The sequence below is a fragment of the Castor canadensis genome, chromosome 9, assembly GCF_047511655.1.
Source record: "Castor canadensis chromosome 9, mCasCan1.hap1v2, whole genome shotgun sequence".
Classification (NCBI taxonomy): Eukaryota; Metazoa; Chordata; class Mammalia; order Rodentia; family Castoridae; genus Castor; species Castor canadensis.
The window spans coordinates 121,208,906-121,231,500 of record NC_133394.1 but is presented as its reverse complement, the minus strand read 5'-3'; the positions used below and the strand labels follow the sequence as shown (position 1 = coordinate 121,231,500).

The 22,595-nt window shown below is 36.8% G+C and overlaps 1 protein-coding gene and 1 pseudogene across 1 annotated transcript in view; both read left to right on the top strand.

Moving 5' to 3' along the window:
* The window catches only part of Tmem33 (transmembrane protein 33), a 28,068-nt gene extending 17,286 nt beyond the window's left edge, over nt 1–10,782 (top strand). Inside the window, exon 8 of the mRNA XM_020166752.2 lies at nt 2,572–10,782. Coding sequence (XP_020022341.1) covers nt 2,572–2,701 — 130 coding nt within the window. The 3' untranslated portion in view covers nt 2,702–10,782. The remainder of the gene's footprint in view (nt 1–2,571) is intronic.
* An 8,215-nt stretch (nt 10,783–18,997) lies between these two features.
* On the top strand, nt 18,998–19,607 carry LOC141410982 (ubiquitin-conjugating enzyme E2 C pseudogene; annotated as a pseudogene).
* The last annotated feature ends 2,988 nt before the right edge of the window (nt 19,608–22,595 follow it).

The following is a 22,595-nucleotide window of genomic DNA, read 5'->3' as shown; positions in this document are numbered from 1 at the left end:
TCTTTTGTAAATGTCTGGAATAGATTGTTTACAGCTGCACTAACATAGCAGACATTAGCCACATTTCAGTATTTACAATTAATTGAAATTCATAAAATTTAAAACTCAATTTCTCTAGTCTCACTAAGTTACAGTTTAGGTGCTTAAAAGCCATGCATTGCTGGTGACTGCTTTATTGGATAGCACAAGTACACACCATTTTCATCATTAAGAGCTGTCCTGACAGCACTTCTCTAAAGGAACTCTGTGACTTGATCTTTGCCCCTGATAAAGCCAGGAACAAAAGAACTGGCGTTGTGACCTCCAACAAGCCATTGACTTCATTAGGCTGAGTCTGTATCCTAAGGGGGTTTGACTAGAATATATATTTTTTAATAGACTATTTTCAGAGTGCTTTATTCATTTACTGACTCATTTGAAAAGTGCATATGATGATAACAGGTTTCATACACTTAAATCTGCTTTTGAGGAACTTACTGCTGGGTAAATTAGACACCTAAGTCAGTGTAATGATGAAGGTGCTGTGAAAGCATAAAGAATAGGAGAGAAATGAGAATTCACTGAGGAGGTGGGAATATAAGCCTAAATCTTTTAAAGAATGAATCTGGGGGTTGGTGGTGTGGCTTAAGTGTTAAAGCTCTGAGTTCAAACCCCAGTACCACCAAAAAGAAAAAATACCAGTTCCAGAATGAGTCTTGAGTTCTGGCATGAGGGTTCCTGAAAGCACCCAGCATACTAGTAGTTACATGTTACTTGAACTCAAGAAGTATAAAGATCTGTGTTCAGAAAGATAGATGGTAAAAGAATCATGAAAGTGTTTGGGTTTTATATTGAGGTAGGGGAGAGCCTTTGAAATTTGTAGTATGGAGATGGGATTGGAAATCCCTGTGATGTGACCTGATTTAGAAATATGGTAGAAGATAGATTATACAGTATCAACAGGAGAAAATGAGACCAATTTGGAGACTGTTAGAGTAGCCCAGAGCCTGAACTAATCCAGTTGAAAAGGGAACAAATTAAAAAGCTAGTGAGAAGATGGGATCAAGTTTGAGAAGACCTCCACTTCCAGGTTTTTGGCCTGGTAACCCAAGAGATGGTGAGTAATGGTGCTGTCATGAAAGGTAGACAATATAGGAAGGGTAGGTTTTTCTGGATATATGTGCATTTTTCCAAATTGTATTCTGATGCGAGAGCTTATTAATACTTTTTAAAGTGTGGCAATAGAAGTAACAGAGGATATGGAAGGGGGTAGAACAGGAATTGCATCTTTATGCAGGATAAACTAGCATATAAAGTGAAAATTAAGACTAGTCATAATTACCCTTGATGATCCTTAAAATCACTTAGAAGTTATAATTTTGTGTACTAGCCAAATATATACATGGTATGTGTACAGTATGTAATAAAGAGTACTCTGTAGAAACTAATGCAGAAACTTTAAAGCGACAGAGGCCAATAGGAGAAGGGGACGAGGAACTAGAGAAAAGGTTAGTTTGAGAAGAATTAATTTAGAATGTAACACATATGTACAGGAAAGCAATGCGAGTAAACTCCCTGTATAGCTATCCTTATCTCAACTACCAGAAACCCTTGGTCCTTCCTATTATTGCTTATATTCTCTCTTCAACAAAATTAGAGATAAGGGCAAAATAGTTTCTGCCTGGTAGTGAGGGGGCTGGGGGGAGAGGGAAGGGGGCAGAGGGAAAGGGAGGAGAAATGACGAAAACATTGTATGCACATATGAATAAAAGAAATTAAAAAAAAAGAGTACTCTGTAGGCAACAAGCACGGGTAGGGTAAAAGCAAAGCCCACTTTGTGTTTGGGGCACAAACATGCAGCACAGCTAAGTTATAGAAGTTGTGGCAGGAGATGAAGCAGAAAACTGGATTGAGACTGGATTTTGTAGGGTTTTGGATGGACTTTAGTCTAAAGGCAAAAAGCCAGTTTGATCAGTAGAATATCCAACAGGGAAGTTATATTCATTAACATTTTCTGTGTTGTCTCATTTAAGCTTTGCTACAATTCTGTAAAGTATATGCTTGTAATTTACAGATGAGGAATTTACAGATAGTCATTTAAAGAAATAGTCTGTGAATTGCCCACATGATACATTAGACAACTTTCTTGTTGTCTTTTAAAGGAGTTGAATTTGTCTAAGTTAAACATGAAAATTAAGAAACTACTTTAAAGAAAAAAATTAAATCATCCCTAATCACAATCCTCAGGGACAGCCATTTTAAAGAATGGTTTTTGTTACTTGAACTTTTCCACCCACAAGACACAGGTGTTGATTTTAAGTTGTCATTGTGTGTGTGTTTGGTGTTTGGTTGGTTTTGAGATAGGGTCCTTGCTATTGCCCAGAATCTCTTGTTGCAGCTTCTAAGTGCTGGGTCTACAGGGTACAAGCAGTCTGCCTTTTGGGGGGTGTACTTTATGTGTATTTCCTGCAATGTGTTCTAGGTTAATCTTTTACTTTAAATTCTTTATTGGTGATTTTCTGCCTCAGCATTTGGTAGCACTGTATTGTGTTTTTCTTGTGTTTCTGAAAGAAAACTGTTTTTATCTTGCAGGAACTTGTTTAATGAGCTGAGGATTGTTGTTGAACACATAATAATGAAACCTGCCTGCCCACTGTTCGTGAGAAGACTTTGTCTCCAGAGCATTGCTTTCATAAGCAGACTGGCACCAACAGTTGCGTAGTTTAACATCTAGTTAAGCTGTGTATATAATCTAAGCATTATTAGCAGCTGGTACTTCTCCTGGGGGGGGGTGTCACAAATTCCAGGTGTTAAACTGACCTCAATGCAATTTCCATAAATGCATCTCAATGAAAAAATAATCATTTTCCCAGCATGTTAAATCAAGCCTTTTAAGAAGTTTCTAAGAAAATTTTTCTGTGCTGTACTGTTAATGGCTAAGTTTGTATCTAGTGATAAATGTACTAAAATTTTTTAGATGCTGCTGTGCCTATATCATGAAGTACATTTATTTCTTTTAAAAAGAGTTCTGAAATTTGTTTCAACCTGATTAGTAACCTGAGTTTATATTTGGCATGAGTTCATTATGGTAATAACATAAGTGAATTCAATGTATTTTGACACAGTATTCTTTTGCCATTGGGTAATTTTGGTTGATGATTTTAACAAAAGCACTTCCCACTGTAATTTCATTTCAAGTTGTTACTGATTTTGTGCTGCTCTGTCTGCTAAGAGAGATTTATTTTGGATGAACCATTATAGGAGGAATTCTGTATGTAACTTATGCTGTGACTTTCTGAGATTTTATTTCTATAAATACTTCCATGGCTCTGAATGTTTTTTAAAAGGCCTGTTAGTGAGTTAGATGATATTTGGGGTCACATAACCATTTTATGTCAGAAAGTAGGAGTGACACAGCTTTCCTCCCAGAGACCCATTGAGTAACTTTGTCTCAAATAGGAAATCCTTTTACAAATGTGGACAGATAGGTTATAAGTGTTATAGTTTGTAGAATTACCTAGTTCAGATTCTTGACTCCAGTTTTCTTGGTTTCTTAGGCTTGAATTTTCTTAGACAATTGCAGCAGTTCCCATGTCTTTAAGAAGTATAATAGAAGATTGAGCATATGATTATATTTGAGTTTGTTCTGAAATGATAATGAAGAGTATCCAGTAGATTACATACTTACCCATCATATTTTATTTAAAAGGTTAAATGGAAAGGTTTATAGGTAAGATGATTGGGAACCGGACTGGGAGTAGTCATGGGGGAATTGTGTGCATTTCAGTCTCATAATGCATAGTTGAATTTGGGGGAATTAGATGTATTATGCAACTCTGATTTAGGTTGTATAATACATTAAATCCTGTTCATTGAGCTCCTGTCAACTCCTTTATAAAATTTGTTCTGATTCTTAGTACTGTTGCATGATTGGAAATGTTTAAAACATTGCACAATTTTAGTGCAGAGTAATGTAATAATTTCTGTAACCAATTTTCTTCTGTCTGCATGTAATTTGGATTTCTCAAATACATTCATTAGTAACTGATAAGTACCATTAGTTTTCTCTTTGTTCAAATCCCTAATCTATAGAAAAGTGATATTCTTAGGATAGATTACCAGAAAAATTCTACTTGATAGCTTAATTGTAACCAGCTATTTTTGTATTTTTATAATATTTATCCACTATGTTGGAAAAGCAACCTCATAATACACAGTTGATTTTTTAATGTATGTGTGACTAGCCTCTTTATCAATATATATGTAACTTGATGGTTCTAAAAAATAACTTTCTAGAGCAATAAAGTGACTGTAATGTTAAGTAAACATACCGATTCCTAATGATGTTTTAAAATATTGTCTTGAATTATATCAAGAAATTTTGGCAGCTGAAGGCACCTGTTTAGTTTCATGGTTTTTTTTCCTACTGTTTTTTTTTTTATCTTGAGATACTTTTAAACTTTTAGAAGAGTTTCAAAAATAGTATTGAGATTTCCTGTATACCCTTTACTCACCTTCTCTTATGTTGAAGTCTTTCATAATTGGTGGAATATGTATCCAAAGTAAGCAATTAATCTTGGATTAACTAAAGTACAAAATACATTTGGATTTCACCAGTTTTTCCATTGTCTTTTCATGTTTAAAGGTCTCTAAGTGTCTCTCTGTTTTGAGTTTTTCTTCTTTTTTATAAAATTACTGTTGGTCACAAAGATTTCCCTAGAGAAAATAATCCATGATGGTTTTAACAAAAATAATTTTAAGTTTAAAACTACTATAATTTCAAATAGTTTGATTTAAATTGAGGCTTTTTAATCACATAGCAGGATTATAATGTCTGAAATACTCATGTTTGATGGAAGTACAGATTTCCTTAAAGGAAGACTTAATATGTAAATACACTTTGATGAATTCATGAAAAAATAAATTTTACCTTTAAACATCCAGCATTACTAAATGTTTAGTTTGAATGAAATTGTAGTTAGAAATTCTGCATTATAGATACAAGCAGCTGATTTGGCAACTGGAATTGTAGTGTTACATATACACTTATCAGAATTAAGAAAATTTAATAGCATATAGAATAAATGAGGTAGGAGAAGTGAATTCTTACTGCATAACCGAATTTACTTTTTCTTGCAGGTTTAAAAGTTGATTTAACATCCAGAATATTTTTTTTTTTTTTTCTGGCAATACTGGGCGTTAAACTCAGGGGCTTTGTGCTTGCTAAGCAGGCATTCTACCACTTGAGCCACTCTGCCAGCCCTTTTTGTGTTAGTTATTTTTGAGGTAGGGTCTTATTTTATGTTTGGACTGGCCTGGACCTCAGTCCTCCTATTTGTGCTTCCCTGTGTAGTTAGGATGACAGGCACATGCCACCAGAGTCCAGCCATTGTTTTTGGCCAGACTGGTCTCAAACCACAATCCTCCCATCTGACTCCTGAGTAGTTAGGATTATAGGTTTGAGCACTGTGCCTCATCCAGAGTATCTAATTCTTTAGGAAGTGGTGTAGTATCCTTGCTTATTACACCCTCTTGGACAGGTGGAAGCATTGTAAAAACCTACTTTATTCTAGTAAGTAGTCTATATTCCTTTTGTATACATGATTGCTCAGTAATTTAAACTATATTTAACATCAGTCCAAAGAGAAATTTCTTAAGTACAATCTGTATTTATATTTTCTTGGAATAAAATTCACAAAGGTAGATAGATGCTCTTGGAAAACTAACTTTTTAAAGATTAAGTTTGGATATTTAAGAATGTCCCTACAGAGAACATCAATGCAAGCTAATATTAAACCAAAAGTTCTGAAAGGTTAATGGGTTCTATTAAATAAGAATTATAAAGCTATCAGTACTTTTTCCCTAAAGGTCAGGATAAAAATCTCAGATTACTGTTTTATAAGTTTAGGACATGAATATGATCCTGAAAGAAAAATTACATATATGTAATAAGACAAGTAGAACTGAGATTGAGTTTTTTAAAACGTCTCAGATGAGAACAAGTGAAATTAATTTTGAGGAATTGTGGTAAAGTCCTTTAACTAATGCTAAGGAGTTTGTTTTGATTAATACAGTTACTCTATGGCCCCCTTCCTGGTCCTTACATGCTTAGGTCTCCTTAGAATCTGTTAGCCTCAAAGCTGTCACCCCATTTTGATACTCAGAAGTGAAAACCTCAAGGGAGAAAGCAGCCCTGGAAAGTTATTTTTGTAATCAGTAGGTGTCATTCTTTCCTTAGGTAGCCCCTCATTTTTCCAAACTGTATTGGAAGTGCTGAGTTGACCATAAAACTAAGGATCTGAAATCCATTACCCTTTTTTTTCAATATATATTAATTCAATATTAAACAATAAATATTTATTATGAGTAGTTTTTTCTTTCTTGGCCCTGGGGATTGAGTCCAGAGCCCTGTGCTACACTCCCAGTCTATGAGTACATTAAAAAAATACTGAGCTGGGCGCTGGTCGCTCGAGTGAGGGTTATAGGTGTCTGTAATCCTAGCTACTTAGAAGGCAGAGATCAGGAGGATTTTGGTTCATAGCCAGCCTAGGCAAATAAGCTTGTGAGACCCTATCTCAAAAATACCTAATTCAAAAAGGGTGGTGGAGTGGATCAAGGTGTAGGCCCAGTACCACAATCTAGGAAAACAGTAAAATAGGCCACAATTGAGAGTGCCATACAGATTATGGTCTTTTGGTTTTTTTTTTCTTTTCATTCTCAGTGCCTAAATTACTTAAACACATCAATCCTAATTCTTTTTCCTTCATTTTCAGATGTGTAGAGAAATGGTACTTAAAAGTTTTTCCATCATTTTGTAGGTACAGTAGATAGAGCCAGTTTGACCTCTTAAAATTGAGACTTTTCATAGTAATATAAAGACATTTTGAAATTTTTAGATATTATGTCATGTATTTTATCTAGATTTGAAAATTAAGTGTGGGTTATAGAGCCAACTGATTTTTCTTAATATCTCACTGAAATTCTGTAGCATTAGGAGAAGTTCACAGCTGCTGTATGATAGTATAGCTCAACAGATAGTATACTAAAGGCATACCTTTAAAAATCCAGGAGTTATTTCCAGAGATTTTTTTAATGAGCATTCCTCTTATATTCTGGGTAGACAGTTATTAAGGGTCGAGTATCCTTAATGACAGAAGAAAGGAGCTTTTAAAAGTTTGGGAGGTTTCTTGGTGATGAATTAATCTAGGAGATGTTTATATTCTAAGGTGGGTTATTTACAAGGAAACTGTATGGGATGCAGTCCTTCCCTGCTTGGGCCTTACATGTAGGAAAACTGACCTGCATAGAGTTTGAGTTGCTGTGATAAGTACAGAATTTTTAAAATCTAGAGCAGATTCTTTTCTTTGAAAATGATAAGGAAAAATTACAGATAATCTTTGCTTAGAGTCTAACAATTACCTTATATTCTAGGAGAAAGGACCCAAGAATCATTTCACTTTCTCTTTCATAACCTTCTAAAGGTAGTTTTTTGATGAGCTTACACTTTGAAACTAATCTTTGATTTCTTGGTTCACGATAACTTAATTCCAAACTTTTGTTATTTTTCTTTGGAAAGATAGAACACTTTGACATTAGCTATTGCCTACATGTATTTATAAGTTGAGATCAAAAGAGCAAAATCTTGGGCAGGTAACATTTATAACATGTATATATTAAAACAAATGTAAAAGGGTTTCAGAGATTAGAGAGTCAAAACACTGCTTGATTTATAAATGCATTACTTCTGGTGCTCTATTTAATGGGACATATTGAACTAAAAATTTGTATATACAGTGTGTCAGCAATTCTTACTAACTTCTTTTGAGTCCATTTTTTAATATCTAATATTGTATAGGTTGGGGAGTTAGACTCTTCAGGCCAATACTATCCAGACTCTATAAATTTATAAAATAAATTGAAAAACTCATCATTCCCCTGTATTCAAGACCAAAGCACATAATGCTAATGTAGGGCTCAAAGGGGAAATACAGTTCTCCTGCATATTTGAGAAAATGTGAAGTCCTTTGGAGAAAATCTAATAAACATAATAATCATAGCCTGCTGACACTAAGGAAAAAGGACCTCATTCGCTCTTTCTTTTATGCAGCGATTTACTGGTCCCTACTGATTTCCAAATTGGATCACTGTAGTAAATTATCCATGCTGGTACCTGTGAAAGTAAGCCCTGAGATCCATACTTGTTTTGTGTTCTGCTTAAATCAGCAAGAATGATAGATTTGATGGTGTGAAATTGGAAGTATCAAGGGCTTTCGGTGGTGATTGAGCAAAGTAATGTCTCCACTTATAATTTATTGTGACCCTTTTTCACTGTATGTGCTTTCTATGTCTATTATTTATTTCAATACAAATTAAATTGTTGTTCCTTTATCTATATTGTTATTTCTAAGATTTTACTGATGTAAAAATCAAATTGTATAATAAAAAATCTCTGGATTTAAGTAGGTTTAAAATGTTATATTGAAAAAGTACATTTACAGTTAGAATTCAGCTTTCTTTTGAGCCTAATTGCCTTGTTAGAATAAGGTGAATTTGAACACTTCTGTTGTCCTCAGCCCATTACAACTAATAGAAATGCTGTGATGTTGGAAGTCTAATATGAAATTAGAAAAATGTAATTGGAAGGTGAAACTGGGAAAAAAGAATTGGATGTCTCAGCTGCTTGCTTCTGTACTTTTTTTTGGTCTAGTGAAATTAATAACTTAATGAATGAGTTATTTATAACCCTAAAATGACTCACAATATACAGTATATCCAAAGTCATCAGTCAACACATGATAAAATAGAGGATCATATTTATTTCCCTTCTAGGTGTTTAGAATGGGCAGATCTTTTCTGTGTCAATTTAATGGCAGCATAAGTAATACACTGTACAAGCAAATTAGACAAATCCTTGTCTACATGGAGATTATATTCTAAAAGGCATTACAGAAATCACTTATATAAAAGCAGTTCTGATAGGTGAAAAAACTGAGTTTTCTACATATTCCAGAAAAATGGTAATAGTAGTAGCAGGGTGCTATGGGTGAAGACCAGAGGTAGAATGTGTTGTTGGGTATGTAAAATGCATGAGGGCCTGGATTTGATTTTTAGCAACATACACACACACTTTAGGAAAATTGATTTCCTGAAGATTTTATGGTGTAGGGCCTTATGGACATAAACACTGTTGATTTGTGCTTTCCTTTATCATAGGGAAAACTTCTGAGCTTTGAGAGGGGAAAGATAACTCATTCCTTGATTGAATGGAGAGACTGAGCAAGGAAGTGGTGGAGTGAGATCTTTGAGAGTGAGTGATATGTCAGTAAAGGCCTTTTTAAGTGTTTATCTTACGACATTTTGAACATACATAAAAATAGAAGAGGACAACTCTTCTGTAGCCAGTCCTTTGCTATTCTCATCCTCATTTACTTTTTCCCTTCTAGTTTATCTTACGACATTTTGAACATACATAAAAATAGAAGAGGACAACTCTTTTTTTTTTTAAGTGTTTATCTTACGACATTTTGAACATACATAAAAATAGAAGAGGACAACTCTTTTTTAAGTGTTTATCTTACGACATTTTGAACATACATAAAAATAGAAGAGGACAACTCTTCTGTAGCCAGTCCTTTGCTATTCTCATCCTCATTTACTTTTTCCCTTCTAGTTTATTTTATACTAGTAAAATTTTCATTATGTATCTCTAAAATGAGAAGGGTCTTTTTAAAGATCAATATAAAAATTAATAAATAATTAACATAGGCCTTTTAGGTTGGATGACTAGAAGTGATTGGCTAGTAATGCCCTGACATAACTCAAATGCTAGTGTATTTCAGTAAGGGGAGGACTTCTTTCCCTATGTTATCACCTGCAGAGGAAGACAGAAACCAACAGCTCCACGCTCTTGAGAAAATAAAGAGTTTTTCTACTTTAATTCACTCCCTCTTAAAGGACAGAGTGTATCCAACTATTTTTTACTTGAAAACAACAGAGGATTGGTTGGCAATCTTGCCAGAAACAGAACAGGGCCCTGCAAAGGAAAAGAGTGCTGTCAACCAAAGGAGTGGGTAATTTGCTGCTCTGCCAATAAGTCAAGGTTTTGATATTAGAAACATTGTCCTCATTAAATGGTCTTTACATAATATATTTCCAAGTAATCAGATTGTAGGATTTCGTTGAATTTATTACCAATTTTTTTTAGATTTATGTTCTTTAAAAAATAACAAAACTCCAGAAATTTGTAGTTTTTCTTTAAATTCTTCAAATTTAAAGATCTACAACCATTATATAGAATTCTAATATTAATAGACCATTTCATTTAAGTCACTTGGGAGCCTCAAGATAAATTAAAACTGGCAATGAGCCAGCATAAAATAGATAAGTCTTTGTTATCATTAACTCAAAAGATATAGTCGTAGACTTGGGCTTTTCTGATCTGAAATAATGGTTCCTGATACTCATGAGTTATTAGGTTCATGTTTAGCAGTTCCATTTAGAAACTAACATACCATTTATTGTAGTCCATCTTTTGAAGTATTTAGAAATTATCTTTTTACCCAGAAGGCTAGACTCCCCTTTGGGGGTTACTGTACTATTTGCACTTACTTTGTATTAATGGATTGTTTTTACATGAACTTTGTATTTCCCTTTATTGCGGATAATCCTCATTTCAAAATGAAAGCAAAAGAAGCATTTCTTAAATACTGGAACAGTTTTTAGGAAAATACTTCCATTTGAGCTCTTGTATATTTTTAGCTATGTGACTATATTGCTGTGAATAAAAATATTTTTCAAAATAAACATTTAACTTTGTCTATTACTATTGCAGCCAAGTCAGGATCTCTAAAGATGTTTACTACAACTCTCGTGTTTTATATATAAGTCATTATCCTTGCTCTAAAGTAGTTCTGTGGTAGCTGTATTAGCTGTATAATATATAGGACTGATATGTTTTCAGTCACAAAGTCAGTGCTTTGACATTTACATACACATATAACCTTGAAGCAGTGTATTTTCAACATACTAGTAGTTACCACATTCTCAAATTTTAAAACATTAGAATCTTATTTTAATTATTAACAGACTGCGAGTGGTAAATTTTCTGAAGAATATATTATATGTGTGTGTGTTTGGTGGCACTGGCTTGTGAACTCAGGGCTTCACACATGCTAGGGAGGCACTTTACCACTTGAGCCACTCCACCAGCCCTGAAGAATAATTCTAGTACTCTCTACTTTGCATGTAATAAAAAAATAGGGAAAAAAAGACACATGACTTGACTGGATTTTATTTCCAGTTGATTTTTATAACAGATCACCTAATCAGTGTTAAAAAAGGGGGCGGGGAGCATCTTTACTTGTTTTAGCCTCTTAATTCTATAGTTTTTAATGTATTTAATTTTGGCAGTACTGGGGCTTGAACTCAGGACCTTATACTTGCTAGGCAGGTGCTTTACCACTTGAACCATGCCCCCATCCCTTTGTGCTTCAGTTATTTTTCAGATAGGGTCTTGTGCTTTTCCCTAGGCCTGGCCTCCTGCATAGCTGGGTTTACTGGTACACAGCTGGGATTAGAGGCATATCTTTTGAGACAGGATCTAAAGCTTTGCCTGCACTGGCCTCAGACCATCTCCTGTCTATGCCTTACAAGTAGTTGGGATCACAGGCGTGAGCCACCATGCCTGGCCCTAATTTAGTTTTTAGATTGTTACAATTTGATTAATAATGATCAGATTTCAAGGTACCTAAATGAACTATTAAGTTTTTTCATTATGTGTCTAGTACAGGGACTGTTTGGTCTCAGTTCAAGACCAAGAAACCAAAATTCCACAGACACGTCAGCAGAACTTAGTATGAGGAAAAACTATTCAGGAGTACAATCTTTCATAGAGACCATATTCACTGAATGGATGCACATTTTTTATGTGCTAAGTAACAGGTGCAGAAAACAAACAGCCTATGGATGTTGTTTGGGATACCATCATAATTTGGGTATTCACATGACTAGTTCTTTTAAAATTAGAATATATAGTTCAGGGCTTAGGAGATGCCTCTGCTTTTGCACTCTTGTGAATGTCTTACACTCTTACATTTTATTCATTTACTTACTACTGTTGGATGCTGATCAAGGCTCTTAAACAGAGGACTAAGTTTTCAACTAGGTATTTCCCATTAGCCAAGGAAAATAAACTCAATAATGTCATACATTAAAAAAAAGGTGACATGGCCATGGCGTTTCAGGACTATTAGTAGAAAGTTAGAACTGAGCTGCACAGCACATGGTTAACATAAAGACATTCAAATTTTAGGGCTATAGCTCAGTGGAGGGTAAGTGCTCAGCACGCAGGAGATTCTGAGTTTGATCCCCAGGCCTCTGGCCCTCCTGTTTTTATTAAACATTGGCAATCACACACTGGACCTGAATTAGCAATTCAAATGTTAAAACATTGTTAAAGAGTTATATATATATATCTCATCAGAAATAATGTCAGGAAGTCCACAAATAGTGGTTCTGATATGTGGACATTGGTTTAGTTTCCCTGGGCTTCACTGCTCATTTGTAGACTGGCCAGTAGAGAATCATTGAGAGGACTGTGTGAAGTAGTGTGTGTGAAAGTATTTGTACATGGAAGGATCTGTACAAACAAAATCTGCATTATGCTTCTACCTTCAGAGATTCTGGGACTCCTGGAACTGCTCTCAAGGTCATACTTGATGAGTCTGTGTTTGTTATATTTGGGACCTGGTTTTAAGTCAACACCTTTTTACTTATTTATTATTGATATACTGGGATCAACACTTTTCCTGTGAAAAATGAAAGAGGGATGGGAGAGAACACATGATGAGGACTTGCAAGACCCAGGGGTCAATCCCCAGCACCAAAAAAGTTAAACAAAACTGGATCTACTTAAGAGAATTTTTTTGTGGAGGGGGTGCTGGGTGCTAGTGGCACACACCAATAATCCTAGCTCTCACGAAGCAAAGATCAGGAGGATCGTGCTTGAAGCCAGCCCAGGCAAATAGTTCGCATGGTACCTTATCTTGAAAATACCCGTCACAAAAAAGGGCTGGCAGAGTGGCTCAAGTGGTAGAATGCCTCCCTTGCAAGCATGAGGTCCTGAGTTCAAACCCAAGTACTGAAAAAAAAAAAAAAGAGGGAAAAAGTTTTCCTCTCATTAAAGTACAAAGGCTTATGTCAATAGTTGAATTTTTGTCACCTCACAATTCCAGGACTTGTGCAAGAGGCACAAACTAAAAGTCCTATTACTGAGCAAAATCTGATCCCCTTTATAAGAATTTTCCAGAAGTACATCTTCAAAATCAGCAAATGAGTAAAAACCCTTTCAAAAATACTCTCTAAACTATTCCAATTTAAGAACTATGCAAAAATAGTTTATGAAATACTCAAAGCTCAAATTTGTCTGTAGTGTGCAGAGTATGGCCCAGAATTATAATTCTGCCTTCTTTAGGGAATATGCTAGAAATCCAGAGTGGCTTGATTCATATCCTAAGTGAAGCCCTTAGGAAGAAGTACAGGTAAGAGCTTATCATTGGAAGGCAATATAATCTGGCCAATCTCTAGGGCTCTGTGGTCAGAAAGACCTGGTTCCAGTCACTTGTTAGCTGTGAGGCCTGTCTCTCCTCTGTAAAATGGCACAGTGACATACCTCATTATTTTATGACATGATAAAATGGGCTCTAGGGTTTAGCATAGTTCTTTGCATATACATTTTGGCTGTCATCATTATTATCACCTGTAATTTAGAACAACTGTATGAATGGCTTCATTGAATAAATTGAGTAACAATTTCCTGTGTACTCATATGCCAATCAGAAAAATCAATATTTGTAATGATGGCCACCACTATTTTGCCTCCTACTCCATGGGTTGTAAATTTCTGAATTGTCAGAGAAAGCTTGAATTTTGGAGGTTATGTACATGATATTGTGATATAATGCTAAGAACATCAAATAAGGGTCAGAACCCAGGTTTTAGTAGTAACTATATAGTTCTGTGACCTTGGGTAACACATTTAACCATTTTCAAAATCTGTTGTTACCTTTTGGAAACAGAGTGATATAGAACCCAAATCATTAAAGTATGTATGGTGGTGTGCAGTTTTCTTGCCAGTCCCCTCTATTTTCTAGAATGTTGAATCTACAAAGGTTAATTTTAGAGGGTGTGTGTGTGTGTGTGTGTGTGTGTGTGTGTGTGTGTGTGTGTTTAATGTTACTTAAAATAAACCAGACACCAGTTGCTCATGCTTATAATCCAGCTACTTGGGAGGCTGAGTTCAGGAGGATCACAGTGTAAGGCCAATCATGAGCAAAAAGTTCATGAGACCCCCATCTCAACCAACAGCTGGACCCAGTGCCAAGTGCCTAACATTCCAGCTACATGTGATGAAATTGGAAGGACTGCAGTTCTAGGCAAGCCCAGGCAAAAAAGTTTGCAAGACTCCATCTCAACAGAAACAAGCTGAGTGTAGTGGCACAGCTATGGTGGGAAGTATAAAAAGCAAGACCCTGTCTCTAACCCTATCTCTGGTTAGAGCAAAAAGGGCTGGAGGAATAGCTCAACCAACCTCACAAGTGTGAAGCCCTGAGTTCAAACCTCACTACTGGAAAACAAAACAAAAACAAAAGAACCCTAAGGTAATGTAGGAGAAAAAAATACCAGTGCAATGAGAAGAGATCTAGTTGCATGAGATATTTTAGTTAGGGGCCAGATCCCCTCATAAAAACTTGCTCTCCCTGCATCATGCACACAAGTTCTGAAATGAGCCTGCTATCAGTATTAGAGTCAGTTGGAGCAGAGAAAGATTACTTTCCTTGGAGGCAACACCCAAGGAGAAATGGAGCTGGCACTTTAAAGAAGTACTTCAAAAGGATCCAGAGACTGTATGTGGGTTTGTAGCAGCATTGTCCAGTAGAAATACAATGCAAGATACTAATGTCAGCCATACAAGTAATTTAAATTTTTCTAGTGGCCACATTGAAAACAATAAAAAGGGGCTGGGGATGTAACTTGGTGGTAAAGAGTGTGCTTATCAAACAAAAGTCCTGGCTTCAGCCACACAAAAAACTAAACCAAACAAAAAACCAAAAACAACCAGGTGTGTTGTGTACCTGTAATTCCAATGTTTGGTTGGTTGAGGCAGGAGGATCGTGAGTTTGAGAGTAGTCTGGGCTACATAGTGAGCTTGAGGCCAACCTGGGCTACAGAGCAAGACCCTGACTTAATAAACCAAAATGGTTGGCAGCTTGGCTCAAGTCATAGAATGCCTGCCTAGCAAGCACAACATCCTGAATTCAAACCCCAGTACCGTCAAAAACAGCTAAAAACAGTTTTTTAAAAAAGTGAAATTTAACTGTTTTACTTAATCCAATATATTCAAAATATTTCAGTAGCAATTAATATATAAACTTTTGTATTTCATTCTATCTAAGTCTTTGAATCTGGTATACATTTTATCCTTACAGCACATCATATAAGAAAGGGATCATTAGATTCTCTAATGACCATGGTGCCACTACATGCTGCTTCCCAGAGCCCATAACTAAGACTTCATGGTCCTGAGTGGAACTTGGGGACAAGCTGGAGAGATAGCTAAAACACTGACTTGTCTCACTTGATTTTGGACTCTGGTTTTGACTCTATGTCCTAAAAGGGAAACTGTGATTGAACACTCTTGGTATTGTGTGCGTGTTTACTTGGCCAACATTAGGACTTTGCTGTAGATTAAACCATCTTTCCCTTCCATAATGCTGTGTGTTAGACAGCCTGGGCTGCCATAACAAAATCCCACAGACTGGGTAGCTTCAAATACAGAAGTCTATCTTTCCCCAGTTCTGCAGCCTGGGAAGTCTAAGATGAAGAGGCCAGCCAGGTAAATTTCATTCTGAGGTCTCTTCTTAGGGTTTGCAGGCAGCTACCATCTCAGAATGTGCTCACGTGGCCTTCCTCGATGCTGTGCATGGAGAGAGAGATTTGCTTTCTCCCCTTAAGGCCACCAGTCCTATTGGCGTAGGGCGCAATTAGCGCCTCATCTAACCTTAATTTGTAAACTCCAGTGCTATATAAAATGTTTGGAGTTGTCAGATTACCATGACTTGTACATAGTAGGCACTGAAAATATTTTTTAAATGATAAAATATTTTAAAATGATTTGGCATAGTGATGATATATTTTATTACATGCATCAGATAGTGTGAACTTGAACTCTCTATCAATGTAAGAGGGTTTATATCACTACTAATTGAAAATACATTAAACCACACATGCTAATCCAGTTGTCAGAAGCATTAAGTCATCAAAATGTCTCAAAACTAATCTGTCAAAAAACTATGTCAGTTATACCTTCCAAATATATTCACAACCAGACTACTTCTCTTTACCCACTTAAATTATATGGACCAAACCACCTTCATCTCTCAGCTACATTATTATAATAGCTTCCCAACTCCATTTTTTTCTTTTACTCCACCTACCCCCCCCACCTTCCCCAGTTAGTTTGTGATGTAGCAACCACAATGATTCTGTTGAAACATACACCAGAACATGTCTCCTCTGCACACAACCCTTCAGTGGTTTCTCCTGCTAGAACCCATGATATAGTCTACAAGCACTTCTTTTCCCTTTTCCCCTTTCCCTTTCCTTAGAAATGAGCTATTGCTACATTGCTCAGTCTGGCCTCCGGCTTCTGGGCTCAAGTGATCCTCCTGCTTCAGCCTCCATCCATTCCCCAATAGTTGGGACTACAAGTGCATGCTACCATGCCCAGTTTGTCTGCTTTCAAATTTATTTTTCTTCATTCCTGACCCTGCTTCTAAGATTTACCAGTTGCATATTTTCATTTGACTTTCTATAGTAGCCCAAACCTATAAGCTCACTGCCTGGAGTATGGTTTCCATTATGGAATGGAAGTCCTTGGCTGGTGGTAGGATGAGCAAGCAACTGAATGCTAATTCATGGAAAAGGAATAAGGGTGTGAGCCGAGTGTCAGAAAAAAGCAGCAAGGGTGTATAAAATACTGGACTGTCACCTCAGAGTTTCTCATAACATTCAGCAGCTAGCTCAGTGAGAAGCCAGTACAAGTGGCATGTTAAACTCTATGAATAGCCTTGACATCAGGTTAGCATTTTTTTCTGTAATCTTTGTCCTTTCTTTTTGTTTTTCTTTTCTTTTTTGCAAGTAGAAAGCAAGAATTACTGTTAAATTATTAGATATTCAAGTTTATAATTCACTGTCATTACTTCACAATTCACTTGCTGAAATTACATGTAGCAGATGCTACAAGGCCAAGTTAATAAATAATTGTCTTTTGTACTCTGGCCTCTGATTGCAATTCATTTGTCACAGGCATGTGGGTTTAAATAATTCTTTTGACATTTAAAAAAATTTTAATCTAAAAAGGCAATTGCTCCTAATTAAAAAAAAAATTTTTTTTTGGTTTAGTTCTTTTCTATTTGATTCTTCTATTTATCTCATTTCTTTGGAAAGTCTCATGGCTCTTCAGTTTACGTCTGTTGTGAATATGAAATATTTCAATTATTTGTTCCTTATTGTAACTAACCCAAAGCCGTGGTCTGGCTTATTTATGGTTTCACTGGTAGAGTTAGGTCTCAGCCTTCAAGGACATATTTTCAGCCTTATATAAACCATGTTTTGGACTGCCTTCTGTAAGGTCTGCTTCTTTCTGACCAGAAAATATAGCAGGGACAAGATTTTCTTCCTATTTCAATTTCTCTACTGGTGCTTGTGTCTAAAAGTAGATAGGGCTTAGCTAAATTAATACAAGAATTAACTCAGTTCAACCTGTCTTCAAAACAAATGGCTACAAAAAGTAAAGACCTGGGAGTCTTAACTCACATTTCCCACATGGGGAGCAGGAAATGTTTCTTTTTTTCCCCCATTTCTCCCCACTCTTATCCTATTATACTAAATTTTTTTCCTAATAAATTTTACTATTATTTTCACTTCAAAAATGTAAAGACCTAGAATTCTTTAGAAAGAGCAAATAATTAACATTTCACAAAAATCTGTTGATTGACATCAGACAGAAGTATTTCCAGAAAGTACCCAAAGATAAGAAAAGAAGTACTGGAGGTATTAGGAAAAAGTGTAGTAAAATTGGTAGGCACAAAGAAACTAATGAGTGTGCCCATGCTGTTGAAATATTTAGAAGATTGCTTTGTAAGAGGCTAAGAACAGAACAGACTATGAATCTATCCCTGTTTATTTTTTCACCTTCCTAATTCCACCTGTATAGATAGCTGATGTAAAAAGATGAGGAATATTGCTCCCTGTTCCTTTCTTCCTGATTCCCAATACTGATGCTGGAGTACGGGCTTCATGACTTCAGACACGGACAAAAGTGGGTGGAAAAAATTGTCAGTAATAAGACGTGTGAGGATTTGGGAATTCACACAATACCTTTGGTGGAAGCTGGTGAGCAATGCCTTTAAAGCACAATACTTCATTGTTCTTGGACATTTTGTGGGATACAGTTCTCTGTTGTGAGAGGTTGCCCTGTGCATTATAAGATATTTAGCAGTCTCTCTGGAGTCCACCCCCTAGATGACGGTAGAGTCCAGTTACCATAACCAAAGAGTTGCCCCTGGTTGAGAAGCACTGCTGCAAAGGCAACATGTAGAGGAGGACCGGGAATATGGGCCTTGAGCTGGGGCAGGCAGGCTGGGAAGGCGTGAGGGTTGTAAGGGTATCCATGCAGAAGTAGGAGGGGACATAGAATGCTTGGGACAGAGCAAGGTGATTCCTGAAAGAGAAGAAAAGGATCTTAGATGCCCAGTGGGCATTTTTAGGAATACAGGTCAAAGTTCATATATTTACACAGGAGCTGGGCATAGTGGCACACACCAGCAATCTCACCACTTTGGGAGGCTGAGGCAGGAGGATTTTGAGTTTGAAGCCAGTCTAGGCTACACAGCAAGTTTGAGGCCAGCCTGAGCATAGGGTAAGATGATTTCTCAAAAAAAAAAAAAAAAAAAAATTAAGAGGCAGTTCCTGCTGCCCCGATGGCTTCCCAAAACTGCGACCCAGCCGCCGCCAGCATCGCTGCTGCAGGTAAAGGAGCCGAGCTGAGCGGGAGGGGGGAGGGCGCCCCCCGGGGTCCTGTGGGCACGAGGCTACAGCAGGAGCTGATGACGCTCATGATGTCTGGTGGCAAAGGAATCTCTGCCTTCCCTGAATCAGACAACCTTTTCAGCTGGGCAGGGACTATCCACGGAGCAGCTGGTCCGTATACAATGCATCCACAGTGAAGTTGCTCACACCCTCTACCACCCCAATGTGGACACTCAGGTAACATCTGCTTGGCCATCCTCAAGGTCAGGTGGTCTGCCCTATATGATGTCAGGACCATGCTGCGCTCCATCCAGAGCCTGCAAGGAGAACCCAATATCGATAGTCCTTTGAACACACATGCTGCCGAGCTCTGGAAAAACCCCACAGCTGTTAAGAAGTACCTCCAAGAAACGTACTTGAAGCAGGTCTCCAGCCAAGAGTCCTGACCCGGATGGTCCAGCCTCTCCTGGGTTGTCTTTATTTTTTCCTAAGATGGTTTGTGGAGTTATGTAGTTCTTAGAATTTTCATTCCTTTTTCCATTCACACGTACCCTATGCCTCATGCTATAATATACAGTAGACACTAAGGATGAAAAGATGCAGAAAAACAATACCTGTCTAAAGATGTTCACATATATTAAGCAAAACAAAGATATGCAACCAGTTTGAGAAGCTATACGCAAGAGGCACAAGTATGAAAGCCTTTTAGTTTAACATTTAGTACTTTTCAAACTTCAGTGCTTCTGGGTATTGCTTTCTTAGTTACTAAAACTTTCATTCCAGGTATTGAAATCTAGTTATTTAAAAGAATCTCCTATTTAGGTCAAAACCTCACTACTCTCCAGTCAAACTACATCTGTGTTCCACCTGCCTGTTCTTCTAATGGTGGGGCAGGAGGCTCAAGAAGGAAAATAGGCAACACCTGAGTGCCTGACTGTGGCAAGTTTGCTGTTCCTTCTCTACAGATCATTGTGGCTATCTAGCTCACTGTCAGTGAGGAGGTATGGGGATCCCAACAGGCCCCACTGATAATAAACTCAACCTGAAACAGCCCATCATACTTAAGTAGCCCTTACTTGACTTGTATTTGTAGGCTGTCTCCCAGTTGGCAGGGGTGGATACTGTATTCTTCTGATACATACATACTTCTTGCTTTGTGCTATGTTCCAGAGCAAGACTATAGGCCCAGATTTCATTTGCTTTCTGTGATTAACTCTGAGCTCTGCAGGATTAGGCAGGATCCATAGTCCACACGTCACAGGGATTCTCTGTGGTCCCATCTCTTCCCAGTGCTCAAAAGATCCCTCCAAATTCACAGCAGAAGGGCATGTTAGCAAGCTTAATGGCTGAGCAAACATCCAAATGATGGATGGGGATATCAGTTTTCTTTCTTTCTTTTTCTGGAAGTATTAGGGTTTGAACTTAGGGCCTTATGCTTGCTAGGGAGGTGCACTACCACTTGAGCCACTTGAACAGTCCATAATATTTTTTTTTGTGTTACCAGGGTTTGAACTCAGAGCTTCACGTTGTACTGATTGAGCCATGCCCCCTGCTCTAGTCTTCTCTTCTTGAAGATACTCCAAGTCTTTACTAGTTTTATATAATAGGTACAAATGTGCTAAATAGAACCAAAAAAATATTAACCACTGATGAAATAAACTGATAATTTAACAGTAAGGTCTTACTTTCATCAAGACTATCCAGAGGAAGAAAAGATATTTTTTAACTCATATATCCAACTAAGAACTTGTTTCTAGAATATACAAAAAGTTCATACAAATCAGTAAGAAAAACACAGACACCTAAAAGAAAGGAGTTTTGAATAGAGTATGAAGGGGAGATTCAAAGGACCAATACGTTTATGAAAATATATTCAACTTCATTTGTTGTGAAAGAAATGCAAATTAAAATCACAATTCCACACCACTCCATACTCACCAAAATGATTAAAATTAAAAAGTAACAAATGATAGTGCAGTTCTGAGCAAACAGAACTTTCAAATATTGTTGCTGGGCATGTGTATTGGTACAAGCACTTTGGAAAAACAGCTAGTAACTGCTAAAGTTGGGTGTGTGTATACCCTGTGACCCAAGGATTTTGGTCTTAGGAATATATCCATTAGAAGTACATACATGTGTCCAATATAATTTGTTATTTGTTAATAGCTACAAATGATCCATATGCTCATCAACAGTAGAATGGATAAATTGTGGGATATTCACACAGTGGAATCCTATCTAGCAATGAGAAAGAAAACAATACAGATGAAACTCCAAAACACAAATGTTGAGAAAAAGAAGCCAAAGAAAGAGTATGTACTATACAATTGATGCATATAAATTCCCCAAATAAGTCAAAGTAATCTGTGTTGTTAGAAGCAGGACTGATGACACACTTTCAGGATAGGAGAAAGCGACTAAAAGAGAGACTTCTGGGAAGCTAGCAATACTGGGTACTGATTTCATAGTATTGTTCACTAGTAGAAACTCTTAGAGGTGTATACCTCTGACTTACGTCTTTTGTTCATATTTCAATAAAAAGTTAAAATTAAAAAAACTTAATAAGAATTTCTCTTGGTGTCTATCTGTGTCTTCGGGGAGGGAAGTGACAAATGCTGCCCTCTCTAGAAAAACCAAATCTCTATGCTCCATCCCCAGCTTATTTCTCTCAAGGATAATGTAATCCAGCAGTTCAGTCTCTCCTAGTTAGTAACTTCATTTCCCAAATGTAATCACAGACCTTTCAGGAAAGAGAGAGAGAGTGTATGTATGTGTGTATGTGTGTGTGTGTGTTATGCACACATACATAAATGTGTGTTTTATACCTATGATTATATTCACCCCACCCTACTGGATGTACTGCAGAAGGGAGTATTAATGTAGAAGCTAGGAAGAGTTGAATAAAATGCTAGGACCCAAGAATACGGTCACCATTGCAGCAGTCACCCTCCTATTTCTTGGAAATGGCAGAGTGAACCTACATTTACTAGTACTGGAGCACTAGATGTTTATTTCACATAATAAGTGTGACAAAAACCAATTTCATCCAATAATGTTGGGGTGAAAACCATAAGAACATGCCACCCTATGACATTTCCTTTCCTCACAACACTCATTCAAGCATCTAATTCCATGTTCTATCACATTCTTGCTGAATGAATGGAGAAAAATCAATTTCTCTAAAAAATGGAGATGAGAATTAGCAACGTGGTTTGAAGCCACATGAAAAATGTGTCTGTGTGTATCCATTTTACTTCTGACTCTGATTGTATAGTATGGTGACTGACACCTTGATGTGGTCAGATGATTCTCTTTTTTATCCAAGTGTAGGCCATTTCTTTTTAAAGTGTTCAGGCAGGTAAACTCCCTTGTCCTCCAATCCTCCAGGATAAACATGATGCCAACAAATATATCTGCATTCAAAATTAAACTTATATTCTTGGTAGGCCTCAGTCAAGATAAAGACACTCACTTTATTTTGTCATGGATTATCTAAGTCAGTTTTCCAAAGAACCAGCTAAGATTGT